We start from the raw sequence: 20142 nt of genomic DNA on the forward strand, positions 1-20142 counted from the left end.
ATTAAAGAGAAAAAGATGCTCGACTCAAAGATCTTTCAACTTGACAACAGTGTGAATGCAACGTGCGTTTAGTAGAAGCTGTACTTCGAATTTTGAACTGTGACCTCTCTCTTCCTGGGCTGGCAAAGTGGGGGACCCCCTTGTGATGGTGACAGCGGACAAGCGACACACAGCATTCTGTGCCCAGACAGCCCTTCTGCCGTCCACCTGCAGTACAGTATTCGATTAGTGATATGATCGACACGTCACTTTATTATGAAACAGGCCTTTGCGTTGGATGACTCTGCCTAACTGTAGGCTACTGAAGTGTCCTGGGCATCTCTAAGGTGGGCAAGGGTCAGCCGTGATGTCAGCAAGTTAGGCGTCTTAACTGTATTTTCAACTTACCTATGATGGATTTATGGGGGTCAATGAAGATCTTTATATTAGAGTTAAGAGTTAGATAATATGGAGCAATCTCAGTAAAAGAGGCAAAAAAGTTTGTTCATCTATCTTACAGGACTGTTTGCAAAAATAATCTTACCAGCAAATTACTTACAAGCAATAGACTCATAAGCTGAAGGCCTTTCAAGGCATTTCAGACAGGAGGCCTATAGCCAATTTTTCTCAGGTGTACACAAAAATGGGTATGTCTGCCTTGCAGGCAAAGGGACAATGACATAGTATGTACATGTGTGAAAACATAAATTTTGTTTAACTATTTGTATAGGTATCATCAAAACAGTCCTTTCAGAAACAAAAAATTACAAAGAACACTTCATTCTCTAATGAGCACTTCCCTAGTGGTCTAGTAGTTAAGAACCTGCTTGCCAATGCAGGGGACAGGGGTTCGATCCAGGGTCCAGGAAGATTTCACATGCTGTGGAGCAACTAAGCCCATGTGCCGCAATCACAGACCTCACACTTTAGAGCCCGAGCTCCACAAGAGAAGCCACTGCAACAAGAAGCCTGCCCATCACAACTAAAGAAAGTCCGAGTGTAGGAACAAATATCCAGCATAGCTAAAAATAAACGATAAAATAAAAAAAATACATAAATGTTTTTTAAAAAAGAATCTGATGTGCAAGAAGGACTATTTTCACTTTACAAAGCTCCAGGAGACGGTGAAGGGCAGGGAAGCCTGGGTGTGCTGCAGTCCATGAGGTCGCAAAGAGTCGAACACGACTGAACAACAACACAAGTCCAAAGAGAAGATTTCTTCAAGGTCACATTGTGATCCTGCCTGTGAGCTGGGGCAGAACAGGTGGTCAAGGATCTGGAGTCAGCTCTCTAGCCTAAGGAAGGCTGACATCAACTGGGAAAAGACCTGGCTTGTTTTACAGATAAAACTTGGGCTACAGAAATGCTATACAGTAACTAAGTGAAAAGTGAAAGTCGCTCAGTGGTGTCTGATTCTTTGCGACCCCATGGACTTCTCCAGGCCAGAATACTGGAGTGGGTAGCCTTTCCCTTCTCCAAGGGATTTCCCCAACCCAGGGGTTGAACCCAGGTCTCCTGCATTGTAGGCGGATTCTTTACCAGCTGAGCGACAAGGGAAGCCCAAGAATACTGGAGTGGGTAGCCTATCCTTTCTCCAGTGGATCTTCATGACCCAGGAATTGAACCGGGGTCTCCTACATTGCAGGTGGATTCTTTACCAACTGAGCTATCAGGGAAGCCCTTACAGTAAGTAAGGCAGCATTCAATTGGAATCAAAACATATTAATCCAAATGTATGAGCATAAAACCTTGATAATACCAAACATGGGATGATAGTAAACTTATGCATACAATTTTGACTTATAAATTAAGCATTCTTAGCAAGAAAAAAAAAACCCTAATAAATGCTTTTGTGAAGTATATTAAGTACTACTAGAGAGAAACAAATAAACTAGGGGTTTGAGGACGAAAGAGCCCCCACTCAGCGGGTGGTGGAGAATCCGCAAAGTCCCTCTGGAAAGGCCGGTGTGGACCAAGGACCATGGACCCTGCAGTAGGACAGGACAGGTGGGACAGGGGACGTGAGGTGGGGTGAGGAGGTACTCCGAGGAGGGAGGGGGTCCTGGGACCTCGGGGGCCAGCAGGACAGCACGAGGGTGCACACCGAACCAGGCGACAAGCAGAGAAAGGCAACAGGGCAAAGTCACCGCAGGCCTTGGTGGCAGGTTCAGATTTTATTTGGTAGGCTACCAGGAATGGTATGTTCTAAGTGACATTTCAGGAAGGTGTAATCTGGCAAAGACACACAGAAATAATTAGACCAGACTGTGGTTAAGAGGCTGTTGGTGTCATAGTGAAAGTGAAACACCAGGAAGTAGGAAAAAAAAAAATTCTGGGCTCAGAGAGCAGCAGCAGGAGTGGAGTGTAGAGACCACTGGACAATATATGACAATAACGTCCAAGCAGATGAAAAATAAGAAAAGAAATCAGACAAATAGCTAACAACCGGTCCTAGAGGAAGGCCTAAGCAAGTATGTGTGAACTTAGTCGCTTTAGTCGTGTTGGACTCTTTGTGACCCTATGGGCTGTAGCCCAGCGGGCTACTCTTGTCCAAGGGATTTCCCAGGCAAGAATACTGGAAGTGAAGTGAAGTGAAGTGGCTCAGTCGTGTCCGACTCCTTATGACTCCATGGGCTGTAGCCTACCAGGCTCCTCGGTCCATGGGATTTTAAAGGCAAGAGTCCTGTGAGTGGGTTGCTATTCCCTTCTCCAGGGGACTTCCTGACCCAGGGATCAAACCCATGTCTCCTGCATTGGCAGGCAGGTTCTTTACCACTGAGCCACCTGAGGAGCCCATGCCAAGGCATAAAAGCACTGAAAAACACCACAAAGAACTTACGTGTTGGATCACATAAAAAGTAAAATTTATATACTACCAATAAAAGTCATTAATACCAACAGGTAAGCAAAAAGGGAGAAATCTACAAAAATAGGAAATATGGTATATAATCATCACATACAGAATTCATACAAACTGCAGAGAAAAATTAAACCCAAAGGGAAAAAATGGACAAAGGATTAAAAACAGAAATATAAATGATTAATAAACATACATACTCTTCAAGGTTATTATTAAATGAGAAAATAAACATTAGATACTTAGCCCAGTGCCTAGTGCCATGTAGGGCCTCAGTAAAGTGTCACTGCAATGAACTCTCATATTGGCAAAGTTGTAAATGACATGAACCTCAGGAGGGGGGTACTGGGGATAGAAATTAGTACAACCCATTAGAAAATATGGATGAATCATTTTACTATACACCAGAAAACTGAAAATAAACTATCCTTCAATTAAAAATTTTTTAAACGTTTATGCCTTTGGTCCAGAAATTACCCTGCTACTCTTCAGAAGCTATTCTAAAGATACAAGCAAACCTTAGAACATGGGTTTCTATATGAATATGCTCACTGCAGCATTACCCTAAAGAGAAATAAAAACAATCAGAAATAACCTAAATGTCCAAGAATAAATACTCCATAATAAAAATATTATAAGGTTATTTAAGATGCCTTTAAAAAACATAAGCCATTAAAATGCTTATAACAGTTAACTGGGAAAAGGGATTCAGGGACTTCCCTGGTGGTCCAGTGGGTAAGGCTCCACTCTCCCAATGCAGGAGACCTGGGTTCAACCCCTGGTCAGGGAACTAGATCCCACATGCTGCAACTAAGACCTGGCATAGCCAGATAAATAAAATTTTTTAAAAAGAAGGGATTCACAGTTCTAATGAGATGGATGAAACTGGAGCCCATTATGCAGAGTGAAGTAAGCCAGAAAGGTAAAGACCAATACCGTGTACTAACGCATATATATGGAATTTAAAAAGATGGTAACGATAACCCTATATGCAAAACAGAAAAAGAGACACAGATGTACAGAACAGACTTTGGGACTCTGTGGGAGAAGGCGAGGGTGGGATGTTCTGAGAGAATAGTATTGAAACAAGTATACTATCAAGGGTGAAACAGACCACCAGCCCAGGTAGGATGCATGAGACAAGTGCTCAGGGCTGGTGCACTGGGAAGACCCAGAGGGATGGGATGGGGAGGGAGGTGGGAGGGGGGATCGGGGTGGGGAACACATGTAAATCCATGGCTGATTCATGTCAATGTATGGCAAAAACCACTACAATATTGCAAAGTAATTAGCCTCCAACTAATAAAAATAAATGAAAAAAAAAAATAAAAAGGATTCAAACATACAAATAGATCTTTATAAAATATATACACAAAAAGTTCTGCAAGATAATAAGTATTAATAATATATTATTACTATACTAATGTATGTATTAACTAATATATTAATAATATTATTTTCCCAGTGGCAGATAACAAGAATTTTCCTTTGTCCTTTCTATATTTTCCAAATTTTCTTCCATAAGCATGTCTTGTTTTTAATACAGGGGAAAAATACAGTCTCTAAGGAAAGTAGGTGACAGGCACCTGAAACCAGAAGAAAGAGAACTGTCAGAGCAAAAGGACTGAATGAATACACTGGACCAGGTTTCAAAGCCAATTATGAGGCTTAGGGTCTTTGTAATTAAAGAACGGGGTGACCATAAGAACAGGCCTGGAAATTCAGTGATCTACACTAAAATTTGAATGGCTTGACAGGCAAAGTCTTCCCATACAGAAAGCATCTTTAGGGATTTCCCTGGTGGTCTAGAGGTTAGGAATTCGCCTGCCAATGCAGGGGACGTGAATTCAATCCCTGGTCAGGCACTCTGAAGCATATGCTTCAGAGCTACTGAAGCCCACGGGCCTACAGCCTGTGCTGTATACACAGTTACAGCTTCTACAACTAGAGAAGCTACCACATGAGAAGCCCGGGCACCGCAGAGAGAGGAAGCCCACACACAGCAAGGAAGGCCCAGCGTGCCATAAATAAATAAATAAAAATTAAAAAAAAAAGAAAGCATCTTTACTATAGCAGAAAGAAAAAGTCGTTTTACTCTGAACCAGTTTTTAATGGAGAGAAAGGCTCTGCGTATGTGTGCTGGTGGTGGGCTTGGGGGCGAGGAGCAAGCTGCCCTTCAGCACATCGCTCTCACATATTTCTAAAAGCTTTTTGATGTCTCGGGAACAGGGGCAGGGGTCAGGAGCCACACTCCCAGATGCAGAAACCAGCTCTGCTCAGAACCTGGCTATCTTGGGCAAATTACTTGATTGCTCTATGCCTCAGTATTCTTATCACAGAATGTAGATAATGTCAACCACTTCAGTGGTTTTTTATAAGGACTGGATGAAAATATATGTAAAGAGCTTAGTACAGCGTCAGAGATACAGTAAACATTCAATAAGTGGAATATGAGGGAGCTGCCTGGAGGCCTGGTGGTTAGGAATCTGGGCTTCCACTGCCAGGGCCCAGGTTCAACCCCTGGTCAGGGAACTAAGATCCTGCAAGCGGCGACGCTTGACCAAAAAAAATAGTAATAATAGGTGGAATATGAAGTTATCATTCTATGTCATCTCACTGCCAATCAGAAACAGGGTGGCAGACTTAGGGTGGATAAATCAGAGCAAAGGATGAACACACTTAAGATGCGCATCGTGGCCACCAAAGCTGCTCAGGAGGCTCAGTGGCTCTGTGGGAAACGCATTCTCAGTGTGCAGGGACAGCTCACCTAAATTCAGGCGAAAAACATGAGCTGCTGCCTGCCTACCTGCATGTTACTTCATTGTGACTAACACAGCATCTATACGATATCACGTTTTTACAAGACGAAAATAATAGAATACAAAAACTTAAAAATAATAGTTCCTTAAGAGAAACATCTACACTCACTTTAATGCACATGAAATATCTCTTTGGGAAAAAACAATAAGATTCACAGTCTTTTAAAGAAATGGTGGGAATTTGCCTGCAGAAATGAGAACTATAGTCAAGAAATCCTGTTTTGAGGAAAGATTTAATCTGTTCAGCATATACAATCTCCTTCTAGAAAATGTGCTTTTCTCTCTCTCTCTCTCTCTCTAGAATCTGCTTGCAACCAGGGCTTCCATTTGAGAATGCAAATTCTCTAGAACTGTGTATAGACTGAACACCAGCGATTCAGGAGATACAGAGGAAACAAGAGCACTGCCTTCTTTTCAGTCGTTTTTAAAACTCTGGCCCAAGTGTCAGGTTTGAACTTGAGAATGTCCCTTCTGTCCTTTCTCGAGAAGTAAGGCTTCAGGCCCCCTCGCTCCAGGCTGGATGCTGTCTTTAATGATGATATATGAGAGTCCTTGCCCCTTGGCCCTGCTGGGGGGTGTCAAACATGGGATGCCGCCCACCCGAGTATCAACAAGTGAATTATAAACTGTGTCAATCCGAGTTAATGCAAAGCTGTAATCCTCTTTAACAAGAGATCAAATCACTGCCATGAGTTATGTTCATTCTGTAATCTGATAAGGAAGAGAGGGAGCCTCTAATAAAAGAGTAATGGGAGCTTTTAATGACGCTGGGGAGAGGCAGGGCCCGTGCAAGCGTTCCTGCTGATTAGATCAGTGTTGCATATTTGTGCGGGCTTGTTTCACCTGTCAGAACAACCTGTGTCTTTTTAGGAGATAAGAAGCCTCAGAGAAAACATCTGTATCTTAACCATTTTTGCTGGCAAGATTTTCAGCAACGAAAAGTGCTCTGCGGAGGGTATTTCTGGGGATATTGGACAATGTGCTCTCAAACGCTGAGCTAACTTCATCGAAATATTTCACCATTATTCAGTGCATTATGTCTAATAAAAAGTGTGTATGGGGGGGTAAAGTAGGTAATGGGGAATCAAAAACGGTCTAAGTAACTTCTGGGTTACCAATTAGGGAGACAAGAATGCCATGGATACAATATGCCCATACTCAGGGTGCAGAGCCACACACAAAAATGGCGCAAGAAGATAAATTGCCTGCGCAAATTCTATTATACGGAGGCACCTCAAGAACAACGTGGCAGTGATGTTGACAAAGCACTTTACAAGGCTGGATCACATTTGTACGTTTCTAAAACTTCAGATGTAAAACAATAATGTATTTGGTGCTTAGTGGTTATCATTAAAGGATTCTCTCCTTGTTCTTTCTAAAGCCAGGAGCTTTCTAGAAGGAGTGGGGAAAAGTGGTTTTTGACTGGGAAGGAGAGAAAGGGGGCCAAAATGAAAGTTCTTGCTGTTCCTATTGAGAATTTAAGTTCTTTGCAAAGGGATGGAGTACCTACAAAATGTTGAGATTGCTATCATTTTTGTAACAAGAAAAAAAGCTTCTTAGGAAAATACAAGAACCTAACCCTTTTCATGGACAGTACCAAAACTGGATTTAGCTAGTAACTGCTCTCTGAAACTGCAGTTAAATGCAAGGAAAACACCAGTTTTCTTAGGGGTATACCAAGCTGACTGCTGCTGCTTGGCCTGGTTCTGTGCTGACAAGAAAACCCCCAGTGACAGAGCGAGCAGTTCCCATGAGCCCCCTTCCCAGAGCTGGGGCCGTGGCCAGCTCGGAGGAACACATCATGACCTGTCTCAGAGTCTGACTCAGAATTTACTTCTCCTACTTGTCACACCAGCATTTTACCATCTGACCTTCATCAACATGGCAAATGAAGAACAAACTTCTTTAAAAGTCTGCCTCGGGGGACTTCCCTGGTGGCTCAGTGGTAAAGAATCTGCCTGCCAATGCAGGAGACATGGGTTCAATCCCTGGTCCAGGAAGATCCCACATGCCATGGAGCAACTAAGCCTGTGGGCCCCAACTACTGAGCCTGCGCTGTAGAGCCCAGGAGCCGCAACTACCGAAGCCCTGTGCTGCAACTGCTGAAACCTGTGAGCCCCAAAGCCCGTGCACCACAATTACAGAGTAGCCCCGCTCTCCACTACTAGAGGGAAAAAGAAGCCTGAGCAGCAAGGGAAGACCCAGCACAGCCAAAAATAAATAAATAAAAGTCTGCCTCGGGGGTTTCCCTGCGGGTCCAGGGGCTGAGACTCCACGCTCCTGATGGAGGGGGCCTGGGTTCAACCCGTGGGCAGGAAACTGGTTCTCACACACCACAACTAAGACTTTGCATGCCTCAGCTGGAAGATTCCAGATCCTTCGTGCCATAACTAACACCCGTTGAAGCCAAAATAAATAAAAAATGTATTAAAGAAAAAAGTCTGACTTGGAGGGTCTTTCAAAAATACTGACAAAAACTCAGATGATTATTTCCACAACTGACAAATTCTTCATTTCGTTAGAACCATAATAAAAGGTCACCTGAATTTTCGCTTTGCCCTCCCTCCTTCTGGTCTAACAGCACTCCAGGGCTTGCCACCATGTAGTGTAAGCTGGTTCTAAAATATCTTTGATAAGCTTGGTAAGCGTGGAATAACTTCTACAGTCAGTGAGGTGAACAGCAATCCTGTAAATCATGCAAGTAACATACTGGCCTGGTCCCGGGGTGGCGACACTACACTTAGAGGGTTTCTCTGCCAGCAAGGTGACAAGGCCCTTGTCTTCCTCAGCCCATGGATTAACTCCGCCGCTTCAGCACCGCATGTTACTTTGCCCTCCTCACAAAGGTGGGTGTGAGGGGCACACGGGAGCAGCGCAGCCCATGCCAAGAGCACCCGAGGGTGTAGCAACGCCAGTGATCGTTTTTAGACTCATGGTAACCCCCTGGCTTGCATGCAGACGCAAGACACAGGGGCAAAGTGGAGTTTCTCTTCTTTCCTCTCAGTACCAGGGGTGTTCATCAGGCCTGCAATAGAAACCTCCTGCTTCCCTCCTAATGCGGCAGTATGAAGTGTCAGTGGTTACCTGAGACTTTCACTAATAAGGGAAACCTGAGGGCGTGCAAAGTCATTTGAATCAGTATGCAAGGTTTACCTAGATGATGCCCCCAAATGGAAATCTGGTAATACAGGAGCAAACTGGGCTGCTCCACACCTTAAAAGAGGTGTTTTTGTTTGTTTTTTTTTAAAGTAGACTGCTTGAAGAGTAAATCACCTAGCATGAGAAAAGAATATGTATCAGCAGAAATTACCTAAACAGATAACACTACATAGACTGCACCACAGGTGAAATAAAATGAAGATGCCGCTCACTACCTTTGTAAAGGTCCTTTTACAGATAGTAATTTTCCTTCACTAAGAATATTCTAATACTCTGTGTTAAAGCTCTCTGCACTCTCTCTCTTAATGAGAGCTATGCTCCGGGCTCAATTCAGTTCAGTTCCACCAAGGGCAGATTTTTTGAGCTCAGAGTGGACAAATGACATGGAGGATTCAAGGCCAAGTAACAGCACCTGGACTCTCTCCTTCTCCTCTCTTTATTAATACTGGGTATTAATCTAACTCAGGAAAATGTGTGAGGCGATAAACTGGACCAAGAAAAAACTAAAGAAGAGAAGGGCTTCTCTCTCCAGATCTGGGTGTGGTAGGAACCACAGGTAGAGTGGCCTCTATCAAAACGGCTGGAAAACTTGTTATGGGCTTCCCTGGTAGCACAGTGGTCAAGAATCCGCATACCAGTGCAGATGACAAGGGTTTGATCCCTGGTCCAGGAAGATCCCAAACACAACGGAGCAACTAAGTCCATGTGCCACAACTACTGAGCCCATGCTCTAGAGCCTGGGGGCCACAACTACTGAGTCTCATTCTCACGGCAGGAAATTAAAGCAAAACAGAAGCATGAAAAATAAAACACTGAACATCTCCCTTTGCCCATTCCTCATCTGAGGTCTTTCCCCATAGGTATTTTAAATATTATCAATTTAAGTTCTGTAACATATATATTCACATATTTGTACGTATATAGCTGCTTAATTTTTACTTTTAAAACATAAATGGAAATTACAAAAACCTTTTTTTTCTAGTTAACAAAATAATCTGGAGACATTTCCATAATAGCATATTTTTAAAGGCATCACTCTTTTTTGATCACACATGTCTATTTACTCAAAAGTAGGATTATAGCACAGTATTTTGTAGTCTACTTATTACACTAAACATTATGTTAATAGTTGCTTATAACTTCAATGAATTCTTTTCTGTGATTCATTTTAACTAGCTCCCTATTGATGGTCATTTGCATTTTTAAATTTTTTTCTCCATTTAAACAATGTTGCAGTAAAGACTCTATACAAAAATATATGCCAACTTGTTATTTTCTTAGGTTAATTGCTATAAGTGGATTTTTCTGGGTCAACAGATATATTTACATTTAAAATTTTTTAAAGTGTTGCCAAATACCCCTCCAGAGTGATTTTGCCAATCATGCTTAACAACAGTATATGAAAGTGTCTGCTTCCACATCAACATGGGAGATTATCAATCTTCTAATGCTTTCCAATTTAATAAGAAAAAATGAAATGTCATTATTTTAATTTGCATTTCTTTGATTAATAAGATTGACAATCTATTTTTTTTGGCAATTTTTCTTTTATAATTTTTTTTGCAATTTTTCTTTTATAATTTCTATGTTTGAGTGTTGACATGTTTCACCCACTATTTTTATTGGGATATTCTTAAGAGATCTGTAAAAACTCTTTACACAGCATTATTACATGGTAAAATCATGTTACACTGAACTTTTTCTTTATAATTTTTCATATACTTATAACTTTGTTTTTGATATCTTTTTTAATTGATTCATGTAGTCAGATCTACCAATACCTTTCTCTGTGGCTTCTGGCCTTGGCGTCATGCTTACAAAGCCTTTCTCTATCTCAAAATCATTAAATATTCTCTATTCATACATGTGCACCAAGAATGACATATCTGTAACTCTGTTGTACTCTACCATAGATACAACTGTAAAAATGTGTTGAATTTTCCCAGAGGCTTACCTTCAACAAATCTAGATACCATTAAAAAAAAAAAAAAAAAAGGCATATCTATAATTTAGCAAAACCAAAATTATTCACCTAGGGAAAAGTAGTATGCACTGATACTGAAAAGAAAGTTTTCCATTTCTCAACACTTTGTGTTATATATAAAGTGGGAAACCAAATAGTACAGTACTAGATTATTTCCATTTATGGAATTATCTAAACAAAGACAAAACAGGCCTTCCTCCTAAGATAAAGTAACACTACTGGCTGGCTCTGAAAGATTTGATATTAGAATCAGAAAGAGCGAATGCCAACTTATTTGGCCTATAGTTAGTCTGGCCTATTCAGACTACACAGCATGAGTATTAGCATATATGTCAGCCTCAGTGTCCTCAGGAAACCATGCAGAAGGAGTGTACTAGGTTTTCCAGCTCTAAGACCTCTATTTAACTCCTGTTATACAGTGGTTAAACTAGCTGAGACCAATGCTGATAATTAGCAGCCTCCACAACGGGCAGCTTCTTTTTCCTAAAAGCTCCAAATGCCACATGACTGTTGCCCAGCAAACACGTTCCCGTCCCCTCCTCTCTCACCTGCTCTACTGAAGTGGCAACGTAACAGGTTCCAGCCAACGAGATGTGAGCAGTCTTTAGAGGTCTTTCTGAGAAGCTTTTACTGTTCTGATAAAAGAAGATCAATCAATGTGGCTGACACCACTCCTTTCCTCTTCTTTCTACCCGAAATGCATGCTTGATGGGTAAAGCTGCAGCAGCCACTTTGGGACCACAGGGGAAAAACCAAGGGATGCTGAGAAGGGAAAAACACTGCCAGTAATTACCTGCCTCCTCCAGAATTATTCTGTCAGAAAAACAAACTCCTATTTGCTTATGCTTCTGCAGTCAGGTTTTGTTTCTTACATATCAAGCTCCTTAATAATAAAGTCACCTTCAAGTTATCTTTACATCTAGAATATAGTAGGCCCTCAAAAATTATGAGTAAATAAATTAGATTCTGGAAAACAAAGTATCCTGGAGTATCAGATGACTCAAGAAAAATCCCAACTAGGAATGACAATTCATTTCTAAATGATGTAGTTGTACTGTATTCAAAAGATGCCACTAGTATTTAAACTAGCTTTCACTTTATGTTTGGAATAATAGTGTTACCTGAATGGGTTTGTTTTCCTTTATAAGAACCTGATTTTCCTTTCCTGTTGAAGTAATTTTTTCATGTCATCCTGACAGAGAATCTCAGAAGCAGGCATTTCACTCTATTATTTTTAAAAACAGACTAGATCAAGAAATAAATGGAAAAAAACAAAAACAAAAACAAAAACAAACCACCCTAAAACAAAACAAGCAAAACCAGCTAGACACAAGCATTGACAGGCAAGCATAGGAAGTCACAAAGATGTGGGTATAAGTGCACTCAGAATCATCCATAAGCTGTTTTGTAATCAGAACAAAAGCAAACAAAACAATTAATCATCACTGTGTTCAACTAAACCTGCATATCTACTACTTTTCAAGGGGAGAAAAGCTGATGGAGTTTAGTAGTAAACTAAATACTCTCAAATAAAAAAGCTAAGTATAGCTTGAGGGATAAAGCTGGCAAAATCCACATGTGCCTACATTATGCCCAATAACATCACTTGGTAAAGATTTATGTTTTAAAATGTCTATCACAGCATTACAATAATTTAAATTGATAATTTAAAACAATTTAAAATTCCAAAAATTAGTAAATGGCTAAAATAGATATTACGTGGTCACTGAAATTTTTGAATAATTCCCTGGCGTGCTGTAGTTCATGGGGTAGCAAAGAGTCAGATACGACTGAGCGACTAAACTGAACTGAACTAAATGGTCAGAGTATGCAAAATATTTAAATAAAAAGATCATAAGAGTAGAATATAATTTTAATTACATAAAAAGAAAAACAAGAATATACTAAAAGGGAACCCATAAAGACTGAAAGGAAATATCCTCAGATGTTAGAAGTGATAATATCCTGTGCATATGTATGTGTATGTGTATATACACCACATCCTATCTCCACACACTGAGAGAACCTAGAAACAATGATGCCTAGAACAATGAGCATCTTAGCACCCAGAACTTGGTTTCTAAAAATCACACTCCATTAAAAACAGTTGGCATTCCTTGGAGAAAGACTGGATTTTCCAGGATTGGAAAAGGGAAAATGTGAGATGAGCCTAGAATACCTTGTTGTGGTGGAAAGTAAGAAGTACTCAATGAATAAGTGGGGATATCTCAAAAGGATGAAACCAGCTTGAAGGGACTTCTATTAATCTGAGACAATTTTAAACCAAAATAAATAATGACAGCAATGGATTCTAACTGAATAAAATAGGAAAGCATGAGTCCATATGGATATAAATGAATGTAAATAATAGGAGACATGGCTAGTTAAGTAATATTATAAAAATATTATGTTGTAGTAGAATGCCAATAAATATAGAAGAAATGATTCTTTAAAAAATGGATAATTCTTTAATTATCTCTGAATTATATGAGTATACATTTTTTGTGTACACATTTCCATTTTGCAAAGTGAGCGTGTACTTCTTTTGTAAAAAATACTCAAAAAAACCCCCCAAAATCCTCAACAGTACCCTGAACAAACACAACATAATGCACATCCCCAGAGCAATCTCTACACCTATTTTAAAAAGGAGAACATATACATAAAACTCCAAACACATGAAGCAAGTGTGTGTGCACTGTCTTAACCCATCTATCTAGAGAAGAGCTCAGATGTCCAAAGCAGGTGGCTAATGTTAAAAACAAAACAGCATAAACAAAAACCACACAGAGGCAGCACTGAGATTTACAAAAATTTTGCTTTGGTTTTACAGTATGGGAGTGAAGAGATGTGACAAGGACCCTTGCAATGGTGCCGCTGACAAATGGTTAACTGATAAGGAGAAACAGAGAGGGCCACAGGCTTTAGAACAGGTCAATACTGGGCTGTCATGAAGCCATTTGAGACAGATAATTAATCTATTACTCACCTGGCATCATCATTCATTGTGGTATGGTCAATAGGTGCCATGAAGCTCAGCAGCTTGCTAAGCACATGAAACCTAAATAAAGTAGGAAACAAACAGGCAGCAGCATTAGTGACTATTAACCTAGAAAAAGAAACACATGCTATGAGGTAACAAACTCCAGATGATCACAAGAGCATCTGGCTCCAGAGTGGAACAGGGAACAATTTCTAGGCATGTGCCACACGTAACCATAAAAACCCTTTTTCCTCAACGCTATAGGAGAAAAGTTTGATAAAAGCACATTGTAAACGACAGTAGTTCTACATAACTCCATTATATAATGGCCAAAAAAAGGGCACACATCTGTGCTCTGAAGCACTACACTAAGCCTTAAACATCACTCCAGACAAGAGATGGTGAGAACTGGATTACCCCATTGTCCCCTTCTCTGCATGTATCCTAATCATTTTTTAGTCAGGAGCAGAGGCAGTGGCATACCATGCAATTGAAACACCTCATCACTCACTAGCACTGGTTCCCTGAGTCAGAAAAGGCTTCCAGAATCACCTTCATTCACCAGTTTCACCAGATCTTTCATTTCGCCCTTCTTAAACTAAAGCATACAACTGAGCACATAAGGAGTCCACTCCCTACATCTTCAGTCAAGGTGTTATAAAAACTGAAGTTATGTCAGTTCCATCTCCCACCAGTAGAAAAAAAGAGGTAGTTTCATATGAAGTGCTTTGAGATCCTCTGGTGAAGAAGGCTGAATAAATATTTGACCTTACACAGACCAAATTATTATAGCTAAGAGAATTCAAAGAAGGTATCCCTTTCTATTCATAAAAGAAGAGGGTGCAGGACATGTCATATTATAAAATTCTAACAAAAAAAAACCTTTTCTGGTGTAAAACACTATCCACACAAAAATGATATAATATACATATAATGTTTTACCATTTAAAAAACATTTTTACACACATCAAATAATTTGATTCTCTACCACCAAATAACCAAGCCTCCCGAATTTCAATCTTTTAACAAATGAATTTTAAAGATTAATAGTGACGAGCTTTTTCCCATTACAGGAGTAATAGAAAAAAGCATAAATCTATTACAGAAAACTTGGAAAACAAACCAACTAAGCACACAAAAAATGCATACATATTCTTTCATCTGCAGAAGGGTTGTTATTAATATTTATTAATATTATTAGTATTTTGGTTAATTATGTTCATTTTACATAGTAATCCACACAACATAATTTCATATCCTTTTCCTTCACTTAGCATTGTATCTCCACAGCTGTATACAAAACTCCAGGAAGTACTATAAATGCATTTTCATATTTCTGAACAGTCGTATTGTTTCTAATTCTTCACTTCTTATAAGATGCAAAAACAAAATCTCTGTTCATCATACTTTTTTACGCCCATTATCTCCTAATTATAAAAAGTAATATATAATTACAAATTCAGAAATACAGAAAGAACTGACAAGTCCCCTGTAATCGCTGGAAATAATCATTGTTAATTAAAATTAAGTTTGCCTATAGCATTCTCCATATATAAGACAAATATAAACTTAATATATTTTTCACATGCTCATGTATTATGCTTTTTTCCACTATGTCATATTGTATTCTTTTTCATAGTTCCAGAATATTCTGTTGCATCAATATATTGTAATTTACTAAATCTCCTATTGATAAGCATTTATACAGTCTTCCCTCTTAAAAAAGCATTATAAACAGTGCCAAAGTGAAGATTCTTTTCTTTATTTTATTGAAGCATAATTGATTTACAAAGTTTCGCTAATTTCTGCTGTATAGCAAAGTAATTAAGTGTATATATATACATATGTGTGTATTTAACTTATATGCAGAGTACATCATGCGAAATGCTGGGCTGGATGAAGCACAAGATAGAATCAAGATTGCTGAGAGAAATATCAGTAACTTCAGATATGCAGATGACACCACCCGTATGGCAGAAAGCGAAGAGTAACTGAAGAGCCTCTTGATGAAGGTGAAAGAGGAGAGTGAAAAAGCTGGCTTAAAACTCCACATTCAAAAAATGAAGATCATGGCATCCTGACCCATTACTTCATGGCAAATAGATGGGGAAACAATGGAAACAGTGACAGACTTTATTTTCTTGGGCTCCATAATCACTGCTGATGGTGACTGCAGCCATGAAATTAAAAGACGCTTGCTTCTTAAAAGCAAAGCTACTACCAACCTAGTCAGCATATTAAAAAGCAGAGACATTACTTTGCCAACAAAGGTCCGTCTAGTCAAAGCTATAGTTTTTGCAGTAGTCATGTATGGACATGAGAGTTGGACCATAAAGAAAGTTGAGCATCAAAGAATTTATGCTTTTGAACTGTGGTGTTGGAAAAGACTCTTGAGAGTCCCTTGGACTACAAGGAGATCAGATCAAACCAAAGGAAATCAGTTCTGAATATTCATTGGAAGGACTGATGCTGAGGCTGGGGCTCCAATTCTTTGGCCACCTGAGGCGAAGAACTGACTCACTAGAGAAGACCTGATGCTGGGAAAAATTGAAAGCAGGAGAAGGGGATGACAGAGGATGAGATGGTTGGATGGCATCACCGACTTGATGAACATGAGTCTAAGCAAACTCCTGGAGCTGGTAATGGGTAGGGAAGCCTGGCATGCTACAGTCCAAGGGGTCACAAAAAGCTGGACAAGATTGAGTGACTGAACTGAACTGATATATATATATATATATACACACACACATTTTTTTTCATATACTTTTCCATAATGGTTTATCACAGGGTATTGAATACAGTTCCCTGTGCTATACAGTAGGACCTTGTTGCTTATCCATTCTAGGTTGCCATGCCCTCCTCCAGGGTATCTTCCCAACCTAGGGACTGAACCCATGTCTCCCACATTGTAGGCAGATTCTTTTTTGTTTTTGTAGGCAGATTCTTTTTTGTTTTTGTAGGCAGATTCTTTACTGCCTGAGCCACCATGGAAGCCCTTTAATGTCTTTTAGGCTTCACCAAACTTCATTTTTCATCTGAAAAAAATGAAAACTATTCTTGGCTATGTCCAAAGACAGGTTTAATTCGCTATCTAGACAAAGGCTATGAACTATACCCAATAGTTGCGTTGTCTGGTCCAGGAGTCACTGGCCACATGTGGGTTACTGAACACTGGAAATGTGCACCAGACTTTGAAAATATCAGAGGAAAAAAGGTAAAATATATCACTAGTAATTTTAAAACAATAAATTGTTAAAATAATATTAGCTATATATTGGGCTAAATGAAATGTATTATTACTTAAGTACACTTATTTCCTTTTTTTCCCCCCTTTTTAATTGTGACTACTAGAACATTTAAAATTACACATGTAACTGATGAATCTATTTGCAGGGCGCTGGAATAAGAGTCACAGCCTTAAGAGAATGGACTGTGGACACAGTCGGGAAGGAGAGGGTGGGACAAGTTGAGAGAGCAGCACTGAAACATATACCTCACAATGTGTGAAACAGAGAGCCAGAGGAAAGTCACTGTATGACAGAGGCGCTCAGCCTGGTGCTCTGTGATGACCTGGAGGGGTGGGATGGGAGGAGTATAACTGTGTGTATGCTTATAGCTGACTCATCCTGTTACACGGAAGAAACCAACATAACACCGCAAAGCAATTATCTTCCAATTAAAAATAAAAATTAAAAAAATTACACATGTAAAGAGACTTTTTACTGGATGGCACTGCTCTGTGGAATACCTTTACACTTTAATACAATATATTCAATAACTATTAACTGCATGATGAAGGACAGGCTTTTAAGTAGTAATCAGATTAAAGATGATTTAATACAATGCATTTTTACCTCATCTCAGTGCTACTGAGGATGGATGCATGTTTTAGTGTTAAAATTACCAACCATACTATGAAGAGATAAATATAATTTTGTTGCAGAAGAACAGACAAACACAAAACACAGTATGACATTTCATTATTAAAGGCCTGAGTTTAATTCATTTACATTAAGATTCTGCTTAAATCAGGATCAAATCCACTTATAGACAATGCTGAGTAAAATACTGGTAATTAATAATTATAATTATTTCCCCAAACCAGCATATTTCTTTTTTTTTTTTTAAGTTATTTTCTAGCATCCAACCAGCAAACTGTTAACACCCAATCTTACCAGGGTGATGCCACTGACCTGTTATCACTGAAATTAATGTTTCCACAAGGCAGTGTTCATCTTTGCAGTGATATTTCTTTTTTCTCCAATCCTACCACAAACAAAGAGGAAAGCCTGCCCACTGGTGGAACCTAGTACCAGTGATGACAGCTGGCACACCACCAGCTCTTCTGGGGGTCTAATTTAAGGAAGTTATTTACGACATGTATTCTCATCTATCCTGGAGAAGAAAATGGCAACCCACTCCAGTAGTCTTGCCTGGAGAATCCCACGGACAGAGGAGCCTCGTGGCCTACAGTCCATGGGGTCACAAGAGTCGGACACGATTGGGCAACTAAACCCATTCTCATCGAGCCTAGGCCCTTTGCTAAATCCTTCACGGCAGAGTTCTAATGTAGCCTAGACATCATTTCGGTGGCTGGCCAGAGAAATAACTCAAGAGTCACAGGTCAGAAGTATGGACTCTGGAACCAGACCAGTTAGCTTAAATCTATGTTCATGATTACTAGCTCTGTAACAGTGGGTGAGTCATTTATCTCCTTAAATACTTTACATGAGTTAGCTAATTTCAATCTGCATCACAGGCCTATGGGCAGTGCCTTCTATTATCATACTGGCTTGACAGATGAGGAAACTGAAGCAGAGAGAGATGTTAAATGACTTGCCCAAGGGGTCTCAAGGCCAGTAAGTGCAAGAGCCAGATTTCAAACCTGAACATTTTAGCACTGGAGGTTGTGTCTTTTCCACTTCTGCATGTAAACTGCTCTGCAGTGCCCGACAGAGAGTTTTATAAATGTTAGTTGTCGTTATTGCTATATATGAACATCACTGATTCTGACCACATCCCACACATTCATGGTCACAAAGAGAGCCTCGATGAATATGGGTGACGAAACGGCAACACAATTCAAAGCATGTGACCTTATTTATTACTTTTCTGTTTACTTCTTGTGCTGTGCTATAACTGTAGACTTATGGGAAAGTTACAAAAATAGTGCAGAGTTCATGTACACCTTTCACCTAGCTTCCTCGAATGGTAACAACTTATACAAATGTAATTATCAAAATTAGGAAATTAACATCTGTACAATACAATTAACTAAACCATAGACCTTATTCAAATGTCCCCCATTTTTTGTCCTACTGTCCTGTGTCTTTTCCAGGATCCAATCTAGGGCCCCATAGTGCAGCTAGTTGTGATGCACTCCTCCCATCTCTGACAGGTGCTCAGGCTTCCTTGTTTTTCAATGACTTGCTACAGTCAACAGAATAAAGTCCAAGTTTTGAGCATGACAACGATTTAGCACCCACTTAGTCACACAATCTCATCTCCTGTTATTCCCCCATATTTACTTCAAGTCTCTGCCAAAACAAATGAACTTTGGTTCCCAAAACAGACAGGGATATTCGCAAGCCTGTGTTTTGAAAAACATTATTCTTTTTGGCCTTTCCATAGGCTAACTCTTCCTAGTCTGGTCAGTGTCAAGTGTGAATGCTGTATCTCACAGAAAGTCCTACTTGATAAGTGGGTTAATTTTACCGTCACAACCATCCAAAAACATGTCTGTGAGGCACTACAGTAGGCAATAAGGTTGGAACTAACTTGAAAAAATCAGTACAATTCTTGCCCTCAAGGGACACATGATTATAGATATTTGCCCTAGCAGCTTTAAAACTCACAAAAATACAATAATGTAGAAAAGACATCTTTTGCTCTTTTCAATTCTTTTGAAGAGCATATATTTGCAACAGCAATGCCAATAGGTAAACACAAAAGAAATCAAAGAATCTAACACTTTCAAATGTTTATTATGTACCAGACATATACACATTATTTGAATCCTCAAATCAAATCCATCCCTCAAACCAAATCAGACTTCCTTGGTGGCTCAGACAGTAAGTAATGAATCTGCCTGCAATGCGGGAGACCCAGGTTTGATCCCTGGATCAGGAAGATCCCCTGGAGAAGGGCATGGCGACCCACTTCAGTATTCTTGCCTGGAGAATTCCATGGACAGAGGAGCCTGGAGAGCTACAGTCCATGGGGTCACAGAGAGTTGGACACAACTGACTGACTCTCTCTCTCTCTCACACACACACACACGGATTAGTATCTCCACTTATTAAATGAGTAAAGTGAGGCTCAGAGAATAAAGAGCAGCCAACATCATACAGCCAGACAGAGC

At 39.8% G+C, this 20142-nt stretch overlaps 1 protein-coding gene across 2 annotated transcripts in view; it reads right to left on the reverse strand.

Annotated features, from left to right (window-relative positions):
- The window catches only part of AATF (apoptosis antagonizing transcription factor), a 100692-nt gene that overhangs the window by 11247 nt on the left and 69303 nt on the right, over positions 1-20142 (reverse strand). The window contains exons 11-12 of one of the 2 annotated variants that reach the window (XR_010659633.1): positions 13788-13859; positions 11347-11433 (exon numbers count right to left, since the gene is read on the reverse strand). Coding sequence is in view for 1 of the 2 variants with exons in the window: in XM_065909140.1 (XP_065765212.1) it covers positions 13788-13859 (72 nt within the window). In the remaining variant the exon portion in view is untranslated. The remainder of the gene's footprint in view (positions 1-11346; positions 11434-13787; positions 13860-20142) is intronic. The other variant, XM_065909140.1, reaches the window with a different exon arrangement.

Source organism: Muntiacus reevesi, chromosome 18, assembly GCF_963930625.1.
Source record: "Muntiacus reevesi chromosome 18, mMunRee1.1, whole genome shotgun sequence".
Classification (NCBI taxonomy): Eukaryota; Metazoa; Chordata; class Mammalia; order Artiodactyla; family Cervidae; genus Muntiacus; species Muntiacus reevesi.